The sequence below is a fragment of the Neoarius graeffei genome, chromosome 24, assembly GCF_027579695.1.
Source record: "Neoarius graeffei isolate fNeoGra1 chromosome 24, fNeoGra1.pri, whole genome shotgun sequence".
Classification (NCBI taxonomy): Eukaryota; Metazoa; Chordata; class Actinopteri; order Siluriformes; family Ariidae; genus Neoarius; species Neoarius graeffei.
Window position 1 is genome coordinate 9,169,179 of NC_083592.1, and position 14,964 is coordinate 9,184,142.

The 14,964-nt window shown below is 43.7% G+C and overlaps 2 protein-coding genes across 5 annotated transcripts; one reads left to right on the forward strand and one right to left on the reverse strand.

Moving 5' to 3' along the window:
* Positions 1–617: 617 nt before the first annotated feature.
* On the reverse strand, positions 618–10,342 carry rad17 (RAD17 checkpoint clamp loader component). 2 transcript variants are annotated; one of them, XM_060908038.1, is made up of 17 exons: positions 10,263–10,342; positions 9,656–9,741; positions 8,895–9,155; positions 8,728–8,811; positions 5,143–5,302; positions 4,916–5,052; positions 4,346–4,398; positions 4,143–4,268; positions 3,891–3,960; positions 3,695–3,806; positions 3,347–3,544; positions 3,178–3,263; positions 2,900–3,046; positions 2,454–2,600; positions 2,238–2,358; positions 1,950–2,007; positions 618–1,486 (listed from the first exon to the last, which is right to left on the reverse strand). In XM_060908038.1, exons 2-17 carry the CDS (start codon positions 9,695–9,697, stop codon positions 1,234–1,236), a joined length of 2,055 nt encoding a protein of 684 aa, XP_060764021.1. In that variant the 5' UTR covers positions 9,698–9,741; positions 10,263–10,342; the 3' UTR covers positions 618–1,233. The 2 variants fall into 2 exon arrangements, with proteins under 2 accessions (XP_060764021.1, XP_060764020.1); XM_060908037.1 differs by having other exon boundaries at positions 10,227–10,338.
* A 206-nt stretch (positions 10,343–10,548) lies between these two features.
* ak6 (adenylate kinase 6) lies at positions 10,549–13,961 on the forward strand. Of its 3 annotated transcripts, none has more exons than XM_060907594.1 (6): positions 10,549–10,675; positions 10,800–10,867; positions 11,568–11,660; positions 11,769–11,827; positions 11,957–12,102; positions 12,669–13,961. In XM_060907594.1, exons 2-6 carry the CDS (start codon positions 10,831–10,833, stop codon positions 12,856–12,858), a joined length of 525 nt encoding a protein of 174 aa, XP_060763577.1. In that variant the 5' UTR covers positions 10,549–10,675; positions 10,800–10,830; the 3' UTR covers positions 12,859–13,961. The 3 variants fall into 3 exon arrangements, with proteins under 3 accessions (XP_060763577.1, XP_060763576.1, XP_060763578.1); XM_060907595.1 differs by lacking the exon at positions 10,549–10,675 and adding an exon at positions 10,680–10,698; XM_060907593.1 differs by having other exon boundaries at positions 10,550–10,867.
* The last annotated feature ends 1,003 nt before the right edge of the window (positions 13,962–14,964 follow it).

Genomic DNA, 14,964 nt, shown 5'->3' on the forward strand with positions numbered 1-14,964 from the left:
TTGGTTGCTCTAAATTGATCGTAGATGTGAATGCGAATGGTTGTTTCTGTGTGTCAGCCCTGTGATGACCTGGCGACTTGTCCAGGGTGTACCCCGCCTCTCGCCCATAGTCAGCTGGGATAGGCTCCAGCTTGCCTGCGACCCTGTAGGACAGGATAAATGGCTACAGATAATGGATGGATAGCTTAACAAGCGGCATGGTGGTGTAGTGGTTAGCACTCTCGCATCACAGCATTAGGTTTTAGGTTCGAGCCTAGTGGTTGACTGGGGCCTTTCTATGTAGAGCTTGTATGTTCTCCCCATATCTGTGTCAGTTTCCTCTGGTTTCCCCCACAGTCCAAAGACATGCAGGTTAGGTTAACTGGTGACTCTAAATTGACCGTAGGTGTGAATGTGAATGGTTGTTTGTCTCTATGTCAGCCCTGTGATGACCTGGCGACTTGTCCAGGGTGTACCCCGCCTCTCACCCATAGTCAGCTGGGATAGGCTCCAGCTTGCCTGCGACCCTGTACAGGATAAGCAGCTACAGATAACGGATTAATATTAACAGACATCTATTTGCAGTAGAAATGGATCTTGTACAACAGTTTATCACAGCAAAATGGCATCCTCTTCAGTTTGTTGAGTGCATTTTATACTTTCAGTGATAAATCCAGCATTTATACAGCAGCACACCAGCACCAGAACCCCGCCCAAGGAGCATGGTCAGATAAAATTCCTGTACAGCGTGACCTGTTTGTTTCATACAGTGGAATTACATGTTATTCATAATAAACGTAAAATGTAAATCTAACCCCTCAAACCTCAACTGTTTCACACCGCACAAGTTTGTGTGGGCTTTAGTTTACACTTCAAACACAAAAGCTAAAAAACAAAATTTATTGCCTACTTAAGTATGGCACATGTTAAAGGACCAACGTATCAGAATTATATATTATTCTGGACACCAAAAAGCATTATAGCAATATCCAAACACTTTGTTAAAGATCATATGTAACACTCACTTTCTGGAGGTCCCTCTGACCGCGTGTCAGGAGTTCCAACAAACACACACACACACACACTCTCTCTCTACTGCTTGTGCTGAACCAAATAAATATTACACGTGCTCATTATTCACATTATAAAACCATATGCTAAAGCACAGTGATTCAGAAATAAACAGAAGAACTGTTCACTGTCCTCAAGGCAACGATGGTGGAGGATAGATAGGAAACAGGAGCGTGTGATTCATCAGTCACTGTCATACTCCTCGATTAGAAGGTCCTCTTCGTCCAGTAAGGCCTCAGCCGTGGTTGGCTGGGGCTGGCTGGCGGGAAGGTCACCCCCTGGCTCCTGGCTGTTTGGGAAGGTGGGTACAGCAGTGGTATCTCCTGGCACAGTGGCCTGAACACCAGGCTCAGCACTCTGGGTTCCTGTCTCTTCATGATCACTGTCCAGGTCCAGCAGGCCGGGGTCTTTATCACCAAGTGCTTCAAGTTTTAATCTGAAAGAAGTCAGACATGGCTTAATGTTATATTTCAGAGAGCTGCATGGAGTTCTGTGCTAATCTCCAGCATTCCGAACAATATCCCTGCTGACCACATCCCTGTTTCCACTCCATCTATGCAGGCCCCATCAACACCAACCCTTATTTCCATCTCCATCCAGGTCTGATCCTACCTTTATCTCCACCTCATCCTCCAAGGCCCCCATTTCTGACCCAACCACATCTCCATTTCCACTCTATCCCTGCAAGCCCCATCCCCCTCTCTCACCATAGACCTAATACCCATCTCAATTTCCTTACAGGTGATCTTATGTACCGCCAGACGGTGCTAATGAACGAAGTTAGACACAAATCCTTTAACTACTACGACCAGTGATCACAGTCTCGGTATTTTCTGAAGGTATATTTAAAACTACACACTGCTTAAAGAGAAAGTCAGTCAGTCATTCTGCCCACTTACCTGCCAGGAAACCTTCTGCGAGACAGATGGCCAACATCTTGGATAAAGGTTATCTGCGCTGAAAGGGGAACAAAAACACACACAGTGTACTCGTACATGGTGTACGAGTACGTCCTAGACTGTCAGTAAGTACACATGCTTTGTTTCCTCAGAGATACGAGACCTGTTTTTAGTCTGTTTATGATAAAAGACCTGGTGATTAGCATGTTATAAATATGCAGCATATCAACTGCGATTATTAAAAAGTGACACCTTGGTTAAAATACAAGGGGTGTGTGTGTGTGTTACCTTGATTCCTCATAGGGTTGCTGAGCTTGGCCAGGTAGGGCACTAACTCAGTTACGAGGCTTATGGGTGTCAGACAGAAGCTGACGAAGAGGGACTGAGCTGCCAGATAGTTCTCTCGGTACTTTAACCAGAAAACAAAAACAACCCAGTCAGAATAATGATACATTTGGCATCCGTTAGCGAACGGACAACAAGCTCGGCGTAGTTCCTCATTACCGTCTTGTTAATATGCAGCCAGTGGGGTTTGTGAAGTGGCTTAAAGCCGACGGACGACTGGTGGGCAGCCTGAGCTCGGGCGGTGTTCGAGTGGATGAGCCCTCTAGTGGCCACTGAAGATCCGTACTCCAACATGGTGGACCTGGACTGTACAGAGAACAGAATCAAGCAGCCTAATAGATTTATTTTTTCCAGAACTGCATCCACAAAAATCATTTTACCCAATGAACAGTGCCATTTTAAAATAACGTCAAACTAATGTAGTGACCCTTCAGATAGCGGAAACTGAACATGGACAACCGTGTGATAAAACCAGCATTGAAGCAGGGGTTAAGGACGGCGTCCAGCTGCAGTGTAGCATCAGCTCCAGATATGACCCACTTTGAAAATCTTTACATTTAGCAACTAACTGCGTGTCACTGTTGAATTCTCCGATACAAACTCACAGTCCATTCGGCGGTCAGGAAGTCGGCGTCCGAGAGGTACTCGCTGGCCCGCGCCACGTCCTCCACATCTGAGAAAAGGTCCACGTAGTTCTGGTGCAGGTAGAGATTAAAGAACTCTCCAGACATGTGAGAGCGCTCGATAACAAGCTGATGAGAGAAAGAAAGAAAGAGATACATGGTCTTAAGTGCAGCATGGTGATTACACTACTTATTTATACAGTAACCTAAACCCTTATCAGAACCACACCGTCATCTCCTCATGGGAGTGTGGTGTATACCTCTGGGTCAACCAGCAGTTTATCCCTCTGATGCTCTGAAAGATGTGCTGGTAGCTTAGGAACATCACCGTCTTCATAGCTTTCTCCTGAAATTATACAGTACATTAGAATGATGCTGGTTATTACTCAATACAAATGAAGCGGAGCATAAACTGTAATCCACACGGACTCTTGCAGTAGAGGATCTTTCCGAGTGCTCTGAAGAGGAACAAAGATGCGTCTTTTCCTCCGATAGCAGGGTTCTCCTCTCGCACGTCAGTGGCTTTAGCAGGCCGACCCCTGCCTTTGGGTCTCGTTGAGGGTTTGGCTGCAGTCGTGGAGGATTTGCCCTTCTTAGAAGCCCAGAGGTTTTTTGCCAGAGAGGAGTCTGGAGATGAAAATAAGAACAAAAGAAGAATCTCAGGCCAGAGTCTTAGGAATGAAATCAAAACTCAGAGGAATTCTACCAGGGACTGAAGTTACATCCTAGCTTTAACTAAACACAACAGAAAAACCTCAGACTTGCGTTAGAACGGACCTGTGAAAGAGGAGAACTGCAGGCTGTTGATGGCACTCCGAATGTCTCCTGAACTCCCAGAGCATAGCTGCTCCAGTGCCGCCTTGTCAGGCACAGAGATCCTTCCAGCACTCTGAAAACGAAAGCGGGTGAGTAGAAGTAGACACGAAAGTGGGCTGGAAAGTGCTGAAATGGGTCAGTGTTTATCAGCGGTTACCTTTTTCGCTTCGACAGTCGCAATCCTACTCAGCACCTTCATCATGCTGGTAGGGGCTACGGGGTTAAAACTGGGAGGAGGAGGAGGAAACACAGCAGAAGGGTTCAAGAGATACATGAACAAAGTAATGACCCAGAGACAACCTGTTTAAATGTTCAACGTGCGAGTAAGACAGACAGACAGACAAAGTGGTGTTTGTCCTGGTTCTTCTTTCAGCTCCACCCACAGAGATTAACATACTGAAATACAAACCTGATGTTATGGATGCTCAGCTCTTCCTGGACATCTTTGGGAAAGAGGAGTCTGGAACTGGTGTCTCCGCTCAGGCTGTCGGACACGATAAAGACCAGCGGGCACCGACCGGTCCTCACAAAATGCCTGCAGGAAACACACACAGCCTCATTTCCTGTCTTAGACTGCAGTCCTATTTATAAAGTTATGTCGTTGCGTCTCACCTGAGGATACCATGCAAGCATCCTGGCTGTCTGTAGAACTGGTTTGGAAAATCCTACAGAGACACAAAGTGCCGTGAGAACTGGTACATGTGATTAAAACCCTTATTGTTATATTCATGCATGTGAGGAAAGGGTCTCCATTTTAAATAGTCTAATAAAAAAAAACTGATAATCTCTCATCTCGTTATCTGTAGCCGCTTTATCCTGTTCTACAGGGTCGCAGGCAAGCTGGAGCCTATCCCAGCTGACTACGGGCAAAAGGCGGGGTACACCCTGGACAAGTCGCCAGGTCATCACAGGGCTAGACTGATGATATAATATAAATAATAAAAATGAAAATAAAATCATAAAAAAAGCCTTGATTCTCTGATTGAATCCAAAAGATGGTCTGATAATAAAAGAGGAGCAAGTCTTAAAAAAAAAAAAAAAAAAATCTGATAATGAAGCTGTCATTATATTTAATCTGAAGGGGATGCAAACTTTTGCACTCAGCCGTCGCTTGGCGGAATGCAGGTGTTCGTTATGAGATTTTGCTTGCAGGTTAAGATGATGTGTATTCCACCACCCTACCTCCACGAGGATGATCTTCCTCTCCTGAGTCCCGTCGTCTCCGCTCATCTGCAGCCGGTTGTATTTATTCGCTCGGAGCAGAAACTCCTGGAAAGCTGCGGTCTGTGAGCTGCTGTGGAAACTGTTAAACCTGGAGGCTGAAACGGAACAAATTACACAGAGTCACAATCATGAAAGCACAGACAGTGCGACGTGACCCCGAGATGCCCTGAGAAACGGTTCCACACCTGGATCGAAGCTCTCCCTGAAGGACTCGTCGGTCCTGTAGTCCGCTGTGCTCGGGTTCGTCCACTCCTGAACGTGACAGCACGCATCTTTAGCCAGGACGTGAACCGTGGCCGTCTTTCCGCAGCCGGACGGGCCGGTCAGTAACAGCACAGCGCCACCCTGTGGAAAGTTAACGCAAGTGTCCTTTTTTTTCTTTCCAGATGTTCAAATCACTTTATTAATCCCCAGAGGGAAATTCAAATTAGAGCCCTGCACTCCCGCGGGACCCGACGCAAAGCAGTGCGGCGCGGGACAAATTTTGAAAGCTCATTGCGGGCGCGGGCAGGAGGGGGAGTGCACAATGCGGGCGCGGGAGAGGTGATAAGCTGCAGTCCTGCTAACTAAAAACGTGTTTAAAATAAAATTTATAAATTATTAATTTGTGTCTATCGTATATAATTTGTGCTGGATATTTTATTTAGCATTAATAAAAACATTTTAAGATGCCTAAATTTGCGGATGTGGTCTAATCTCGCATACGTTTCCGATTCCTTTCCGCTCTTCCGTGTTTGAGATCTCCGATCATGGCAGAAGAGCAGAGCTCCTCTAGTGAAGCTCACAGTGCTTCAGAAGCAAGTGCTGCTTTAAAAAGAGGTACATTTACTGTTAAAAAGTCAAGAGTATTAGTCCTAAGTATTAAAAAGGACTGTGTATCGCACAGATTGTTCAATTTAAAGCTAGAAATAGACGGTGTATAATCTGAGGAGCTGGTTGTGGTTGCGCAGCACTTCATATGAGAGGAGAATGAAATCGCGGTTGGAATCATAATGCCACAGACTCGGAAGTGGGAGTGCGAGCGCGCAAAGCGAGAGCTGTCAATCATGAGCGCATGCAGCGCTCAACTTGGAATGTGTCAGCAGAATGTCAGAGTCTAAACAATAAACTTACAATAAATGAAGGATCGGTCAGTGGAGAGCTCAGCTAAGCTCAGCATGTTTAATTCCCCAAGCCAATGACAAGAACTTTTGTGAGAAATAACGCGAACATCTGCATCATGCGGGATTTGCGGGCGGGAGCGGGACAAAATATGGCAGGTGCGGGCGGGACTGAAAATCATAATTCTTTGCGGGAGCGAGACTGCACAATGCGGGAGCGGGACTGAAAATTCTGTCCCGCGCAGACCTCTAATTCAAATTTGCTACCAAGCTCCTGAATCAAAGTAGTAAACGTCTAAAAATAGAAGATAAAATCATCTGAAAAAGAATGAATAAAAAAAATTTAAATAAGTTCAGTAAAAGCAAAATGAAGTGATTTTATATACAATGATTCCTATATACATATATTGCACCTGAGTTAAGGCTGCATGGTAAGACAGTGTACCGCAGTTATACAGTGGCATTGTACAGCTTGACTGCAGCAGGTAGGAATGATTTCCTGGGTCTCTCAGTTGTGCAGCGTGGAAGAATCAGCCGTTTACTGAACGTGCTCCTGTGGCTGATCAGCTCCTCATGTAGAGGGTGGGAAGGACAGTCTAAGATTGTCCAAAATAAACACAGTGTCCTCTTCTCCAACACCACTGTCAGAGAGTCCAGTTCCACGCCTACAGCATGGCCGGCCTTCCTGATGATCTTATCGAGTCTGTTAGTGTCCTTCACTTTCAAGCCGCTGCCCCAACAGACGACAGCGTACAGGATGGCACTGGCCACCACAGACTCCTAGAACATCTGCAGCATCATTCAGCAGATGTTGAAGGACCTCAGCCGTCTCAGAAAATAGGGCCAGAGCTGTGTCTTTCCGTATACAGTGTCCACGTTTTTGGACCAGTCCAGTTTATTATCCAAGTACACCCCCAGGTACTTATATTCCTCCACCACGTCCACACTTGCCCCTTTTCCACCAAAGCAGTTCCAGGGTTGGTTCGGGGCCAGTGCTTAGTTTGGAACTGGGTTTTCTGTTTCCACTGACAAAGAACTGGCTCTGGGGCCAGAAAGACCGGTTCCAGGCTAGCACCAACTCTCTGCTGGGCCAGAGGAAAGAACCGCTTATGTCAGCGGGGGGGGGGGGGGGGGGGGGGGGGCAGAGTTGTTAAGCCCAACAACAATAGCAAGACCGCGAAAGGTCACCATTTTTAAATAAGCGACGAGATATCATGGATGCAGTAAAGGCCTCTGCATGCTCTTGCGACAAGGCTTTCGCAGATAGCTTTTCGCAGACAGTTGTAATTTATTGTTGAGCGGGGATAATAGGCGGTGCGCGATGTTATTCACCGGCACAACGCAAGGGGGCGCGAAGTCGCTAGGAGTAGTTGGTGGGTGTGGTTAGTGGAGTGTTTATCCTCCGGTTACTTATAATGACTAGAACTTTTTTTTTTTATAATGACTAGAACTGGAGTCGTATAGATGTACGTACTTCCTCAATCAACCGCTCTTCATGCTGCTTCATCTTCGCTCGTGTTTTAAAAATGGCGGTCGTGAAAACAAACCAAACCGGGAAAGTAGGGAAGCGGAAGTGCGTGTACAGCGGATGTAGAGTGGACCAATCAGAGCCCTCTTGTCTGCGGCGCTGTCTGCGAGGCTTCTGCGGTGGTCACAATTTTTGGGAGGTGTGCGCAGAGCGTCTGCGAAGGTGGGGGGCTACGCAGACACTGTCTGCGACGCCATCTGCGAGGACTGCGTTGTCAGCATAAATTGGCCTTAAAGCAGCAGTCATCCACTGTTGTTGTTGCTTCGATGTTCATGCCAAGGTTTATGCAAACGCAGCGACGTAACTGACGTATACAGCGACGTAATGACGTGGCTCCTCTTAACACCACGAGCTATGGAAAAGCAAACTGGTTCTCAGCTGGCTCGAAAGTTGAACGAGTTGTGAACCAGCACCAGCCCTGGCCCCGAACCAGCCCTGGAACTGATTTGGTGGAAAAGGGGTAACTGACGCCTTGGATGTTAACAGGGTTCACCAGAACCCTGATTCTCTTCAGATCGACCACCAGTTCTTTCGTCTTCGTCACAGTCAGCTGTAGGTGGTTCTTCCTGCTCCACGTGACAAAGTTGTCCACCACCAGTCACCATCCTGTACTCGCTCTCATCACCACCGGTAATACGTCCAACCGCTGCAGAGACATCAGAAAATTTCTGGAGGTGGCAGGTCTCCGTGCAGTAGTTGAAATCAGTGGTGTAGAGAGTGAAAAGGAAAGGAGAAAGGACAGTCCCTTGCGTTGCTGATCACTCTGTCCAACACGCAGCACTGCAAGCGCACGTACTGTGGTCTGCCAGTCAAATAATCCACAATCCAGGACACCAGTTGGGCATCCACCTGCATCGCTGTCAACTTCTCACCCAGCAAAGCCGGACAGATGGTGTCAAAAGCACTGGAGAAATCAAAAAACATGATCCTCACAGTGCTGGCTGGCTTGTTCAGGTGGCTGTAGACTTTGTTGAGCAGGTAGATGATTGCGTCCTCTACTCCAAGACGGGGCTGGTAGGCGAACTGAAGGGGGTCAAGAAGTGGTTGGACCATAGGCCGGATCTGCTCCAGGATGAGTCTCTCAAGGGTCTTCATGACTAAGCATTATTTGAGATGCATAAAGAATAAGCAACAATACACACCTTGTTACTGCTCTGGAAGTCCAAATGAACCCTCAACCAACTCTCGACTTCCTCAACTTTCTTCTTGTGGACCGCCAGCTCAGCCTGAAGCAGAGAAGCAGACACTTCAGTGACTCGTTTATACAGTATGTATACGTGGTATATTTGGGCTTGTATATTCTCCTTACCCGTGTCTGGGGCGCATGCACGTCCACCCAGGGCTCATCCTGGTTCTCCTGTGATCCTTGTTTGCTTGAGTAGACATCAGGTTCTGGCTTAGAAGTCTGAGGATCTACTTTTCTCTTCTTTGACTTCTTTCCGCCAACATCCGCGCTCGAGGACCGCGCTTTAGACTTGCTTTCTGCAGAAAGCCCCTTTGTCGAGGAGAGGGGTTTGAACCCGGACCCTCCAAAAAAATCACCAAAGGATGGTTGTACCCAGCTGTTTAACTAAGGTAAAGACAATGCAACAAAAATCCAAACAATCATAAAATGCATTTGATTTTTTTTTTAAACAGGAAGTCAGAGTGATGAACATAACAGCCAATAGCATTCAAGATACACCATGCCACACCCCCACCCAACCCTTAAACTTGACAGCAGCTCATTGATCAAGCTAAACATGAGACATTAAGTGTTTCTGTGACACACAAGAGTTGAGGTTGAGTCTCAGTGGTGCAGACAGTGAAAGGGAACCACAGGGTCATCATGCTACTTGATAAGATATCACTGACGCTTACTGATGAAGACGCCCAAACAGTCTCTTCGGTCTGAAGTAGTGACATTCTGTATACAGTATATTTATTTATTTTTTTGAGTGTGCGTGTGTGGTATTGATGTCCAGAACACTAACAAACAGGTCCAAAAATTTCTGACACTCCTATTTAGATTTCAGGGCCATTTTAAATGCATGATGAATTAATGAGAAGAAATTCAGCAGCACAACTCACTTTACCAGACGACGTCTTTCCTCCTAGAGAAAGTTTTGACATTATCAGGTCTTTCCATTCACACAGCTGGATCAATCAGTTTGGCACTGCAAAAAAAAATAAAAATAATAATAATCATTGCTTCATAACAAACTTTTTGGATTTCTGAACATCAAACTGAAAGTCAGTTGGCTGAACCCTAAACAGCGGCCTGATAAACAGAGTGCACTCGAGAGACTGTACACGTCATTGTTGTGTTCACTCTGTAGTGCGCCTATATAGGGAGCACGGAGGAATTTGGCATACAGCCAGTTTTCGGTTTGATAACGTGGTAAATTAACAAAATTCTAGCTACCTGTGTACAGATATAGGCATTTTGAACACGCATGCAAACTTCTAACATCTTCTGCGACTGATTTTGTGTGAGTTTTTCACAGTTAGAGGACATTTTAATGTTTGCCGGCCAGCTGCGTAAACTCTGCTGTTTACCGTTAGCTTGGCTAAGTTAGCATGCTGTTTAGCAAAGCTAGCTAATTCAATGCCAATATGTAGTCTGAAAAACCGCTGTATTTTCCCCTAAACATGAACTCACCTCAGTCATGTCTGACACTAAATAAAAGCTTTTTACACTTATAAAGGCCATTAGCTGAAATATAACTCAGTTCTGTTTCCCTTTAAAGTCCCAACGGTCCGCCTCCTCCACATACGGGTTTTTTACTACAAGTCCCGCCTCCTACGCTGGGATTGGCTAACACGACCTAGCCTCCTAAGCGATGATTGGCTATCCGAAATATTTTTTTTTTTTCAAATGTAGCGTTTATTTATTTTTTTTTTAATCAGACAGTCTTCCATTACTTATATTTTATTTGCGTGTTTTGGTTGTCAATATGTAATAATTAAAAAAAGGAAACAATTATTTAACTAGAGCAAAGAATAAAAAGTAACACGTTGAGCTCTGAATCGGTCGCGTGTTAATGACGTCATCAACCCAACAACGCTTGCACGTTGAGGCGCACGTTTCTGTTTTGATCCAGAACCAATGTGATACCTTTAAAACCTGAAATGTGTTATTGCTTTTATTATTATTATTATTGATACACAAGTTCTCATGAATGCACTTTATGATAATTGTTTTTAACACTCTGTTTATTTTGGACATTTACGGAACCTTAAGTTTGCTAAAGTAGAATCCTGCGATGAAGATCATGAAGAAACCAAACATTCTCCTCACAGGTGAGGTGCCAGATAAACTACCTGTATTTTAATTTCTATGTAAATAGTTAGAAGTTTAGTGGCTTGTAGAGATCATATAGATGCATTACTTCATGTAGACGTATTAGTCAAAGACTCAGCTGACTTTAAAATAATTTAAAAGTAGAAAATCTAAGAATGGATTAGTTTTAAATAAATGTGTCACTTTATTTGATTGGAACTCAATACATGTGGATCAGGCCTAGACCCTGATCACTTTAGTTAGACACTTGTGATACTACATAGACGTCTTACAACTGAGACTATCACTGTTTATGAGTTTTAAATTAGAGGATAAATAATTAATTATCCCAATGAATCTTTAATAAAGCCCTTGTTAGAGTATGGAAATTAAAAATGGTCATATGATTTAAGGTGTGACTTGTTCTTTAATAAATACATTAATTAATAGAAATCCTTGGCAATTTGCTGTAGTGTAAGTGGAATAAAACACACCCAGATATGCTTTAAGAACGTATTCGGTTTGTGCATGGTAGAGTATCTCTGCTTCATTACACACCACCCTTTTTCCTAAACTGCACAACACAGAAGGCTTTATTATTATTATTATTATTATTATAAATTATGTCACATGCATCAAACACAGCTTTACAGTGTTATTCATGTTAGATTTAGAGCTTTATATTCCTACAGACTTGAAATTTATAATGCATGTTTTCAGGAACCCCGGGTGTCGGGAAGACGACACTTGGGAAGGAACTGGCTCAGAAAACCGGGCTGACGTACATCAACATTGGAGAGCTAGCAAAGGAAGGTGAAGTGCAGCTTTGTATTAATATCCAAATATAAATGATTAACTGAGGTGATGAGGATGAAGAACGTGCATGGTGATGATTATTTTGCTTTTTTTTTGCAATCTCAGGTCAGCTGTTCGATGGCTTTGATGACGAATACCAGTGCCCCATTCTGGATGAAGACAGGGTGAGCACACACACACACACACACACACACACACAGTGGAAAAGCAATAAGAAGCAATCGTTATTAGTGAAACGCAGAGCTTTAGGTTGCTTTTGTTTCCTTTAACTCTGGCCTTTTTTTTCCCACCAGGTTGTGGATGAACTGGAGGACAAGATGACAGATGGAGGTGTGATTGTAGACTACCATGGCTGTGACTTCTTCCCAGAGCGCTGGTTTCACATCGTATTTGTCCTTCGTACGGATAACACCAACCTCTATAACCGACTTGAGAGCAGGTCAGAGATACTGTGATGTCACCAAGGCAACCAAGAACAGTGCTTTAGAGAGTCTGAGCATTAGTGAAGACTTTCTCATGTCAGAAAAGTTAGATACAGCTAAAGCCTCCTTCCATAAACACATATCTCCTATTTTCAGCAATTACACAGGTCTTTGATCTGTTGACACGGAGCGTCATTGTGAATGAGCTGTAACTCTAGAAAAAATAACATATTAGAACGAAAGCATTAATATAAACCTGTGATTTGCAGCTGCGCTACTTTCAGAGATGCTGCTGTTATAGGTAATGAATGAACGCCTTTTGAGCATACAACAGCACTGTGGTCTACTGTCCTTAAAGGAATGGACTGTGTCTGGTAATATACAAAATGCTAAGATGTTCATCCTGGCCTAGATTCCAGGTCACGTTTAGGCTTCAGTATTTTATCAAAGCCTTTAGGAATGCATCTGTATCAGAGTTTGTATCATTTTGCATAAATTTGTTTTTTAAAATTCCAGATTTGCTCACACTGATACATCAGTCATACAAAAATAGTGTTGTTATTCTGCTGGCTCTCTTCTGTAGGGGCTACACAGGCAAGAAGCTTCAGGACAACGTTCAGTGCGAGATCTTCCAGACTATCTACGAGGAGGCCATGGAGGCATATAAAGAGGAGATCGTGCATCAGCTGCCTAGCAACGACCCTGATGACCTGGAGAGGAACCTGGAGCAGATCTCGCAGTGGATCGAGCAGTGGATGAAGGACAATAACTGACGCATAAACATTTATACATACAGATGGAACACACGTGCACCTTCACGTAACTAATACAGAATTATTCCAAAAGATTACAAAAGACGTCATGGAAAAGGAGGAAGAAAAACACTGAAACTAAAAGCTGAGACAAACCATTCTGTTTGGGAAATAAATGAGTTTGCGACGTATAAATAAGGGTTCTGGTCTTAGAGGAACACTGTGTATGGTTCTCTATAGAAATGTCAAGGCCTCCCTTCTTGAAAGACATGCTGGAGAACCTAATAGGGTTCTAGATTGTGTGTACGCAGTTTTACAAATTTATCGACAAAATAAATCAATTCCAAGAAAAAATACAAAGTGTGTATCCTGCGATATTACAATTAACAGGATCCAAACACTATTCTGAGGATATACATGAATGCTGATTACATTTATGACATTCAAATACAGACTTTTTTTTTCAATTCAGATCTTGATTCCCCCCCAATTTCAGCCTTTGTGTTGGTTGTGAAATTGAAGTACTAGTTACAAAAACTAACAGCGGAATGTTTCAAGATCAATTACTAGGTGTACAAACTTTTGCACTCTACAGTATAATTCTTCCTTTGCATTTTGAATTGAAATGCTGTAACAGTCGTAGCTGTTTTGTTGTTTGTTTGCTTGTTTTGTTTTGAGCCGATCAGTCATGAATTGGCTACGTTTTCTAGATGCTTTGTGGATGTGTTGTTTGACTGTTGTGTTAAATTATTTACTGAAAGCGGAACGATATATGATATGTTCACTAGAGAAAGCGAACCTCATAAAGGACAAAATGAATATTTTTGTGTTCGCTATACCTATACTTTATTTTTACAGGTTACAAAAAGTGTTGAGATATCAACCGACCCCGACAGCTTTTTACAAAAATTAATAGGTAGGTGGATTCACTCTGTTACCTAACCTCTTGTATCTGGTGACCCACTCCTGCTTGTAACACACACCTCCAGGTGTGAGAGGTGGTGTTTTGTATCTTTACTGTATTCAGTGATGTGCATTTCAAATATTGTTTCCTGTCAATATGACACATGATGAACATTACATCCATTGTGAAGTAGTGAATAAAAACCCAAGTGCTCTCTAAACCAGTTTCATCCCTGCTGCCTTATTGGCGTACTGACAAAATGGCTCCAAGTTGGTGTATTAGCAGAGCACAGCTTGGTTTACATGGGTGATCTGGTTACCAGATGCCCGCTTGCGGACCGACCCCCAGGCCTGACTCTTGTCAGGGAGCATATGTAACCTACTTTGCAAAATTTGCCAAGTCTGGTTTCTCAGTATTAAACCTTTATTTACATCCCAAACAAATTATTCTTACTTCTTGTAATGTCAGCAATCACCATTTTCACCAAAACAAGGAAACGCTAAATATCGCATGTAAAAAAAAACCCAACAACCTATATCCGTATCACTTAAGTCCATTATAACATCTGTATTTTTTTTTAAATTATCCGTTTACTAACTTTATGTGAATAGAAATCATATATTTATATGATATTATCAAGTTAAGTTTAAAATGAGACATTTAAGTACATAGAGAACATAAAGTCAGAAATATTTTACACTGGTGGTGTAGTGGTTAGCGCTGTCGCCTCACAGCAAGAAGGTCCGGGTTCGAGCCCCGTGGCCGGCGAGGGCCTTTCTGTGCGGAGTTTGCATGTTCTCCCCGTGTCCGCGTGGGTTTCCTCCGGGTGCTCCGGTTTCCCCCACAGTCCAAAGACATGCAGGTTAGGTTAACTGGTGGCTCTAAATTGACCGTAGGTGTGAATGTGAGTGTGAATGGTTGTCTGTGTCTATGTGTCAGCCCTGTGATGACCTGGCGACTTGTCCAGGGTGTACCCCGCCTTTCGCCCGTAGTCAGCTGGGATAGGCTCCAGCTTGCCTGCGACCCTAGAACAGGATAAAGCGGCTGGAGATAATGAGATGAGATATTTTACACTATTGCTACAGAACTTGAGAATATTTATAGCTTATCTACATTCCAGAACTCAGCTCACAATCTCTCATTTCAGAAATATCTGTGATACATTTATTACTAAGCTGCTAGCAATTTCTGTTTTGTTTTGTTTGTTTGTTTTAATTTCCAAA

What these genes read in the sequence shown, in the direction of transcription:
- ak6 (XM_060907594.1), top strand. Translation starts at nt 10,831, where the DNA reads ATGAAGATCATGAAGAAACCAAACATTCTCCTCACAG. An exon ending in ACCAAACATTCTCCTCACAG is followed by an intron (nt 10,868 to 11,567) that starts GTGAGGTGCCAG and finishes GCATGTTTTCAG; the next exon opens with GAACCCCGGGTGTCGGGAAG. An exon ending in TGGAGAGCTAGCAAAGGAAG is followed by an intron (nt 11,661 to 11,768) that starts GTGAAGTGCAGC and finishes TTGCAATCTCAG; the next exon opens with GTCAGCTGTTCGATGGCTTT.
- rad17 (XM_060908038.1), bottom strand. Translation starts at nt 9,697, where the DNA reads ATGTCAAAACTTTCTCTAGGAGGAAAGACGTCGTCTGGTAAA. An exon ending in GGAAGATCATCCTCGTGGAG is followed by an intron (nt 4,399 to 4,915) that starts GTAGGGTGGTGG and finishes GTGTCTCTGTAG; the next exon opens with GATTTTCCAAACCAGTTCTA. An exon ending in AAAGATCCTCTACTGCAAGA is followed by an intron (nt 3,264 to 3,346) that starts GTCCGTGTGGAT and finishes GTATAATTTCAG; the next exon opens with GAGAAAGCTATGAAGACGGT.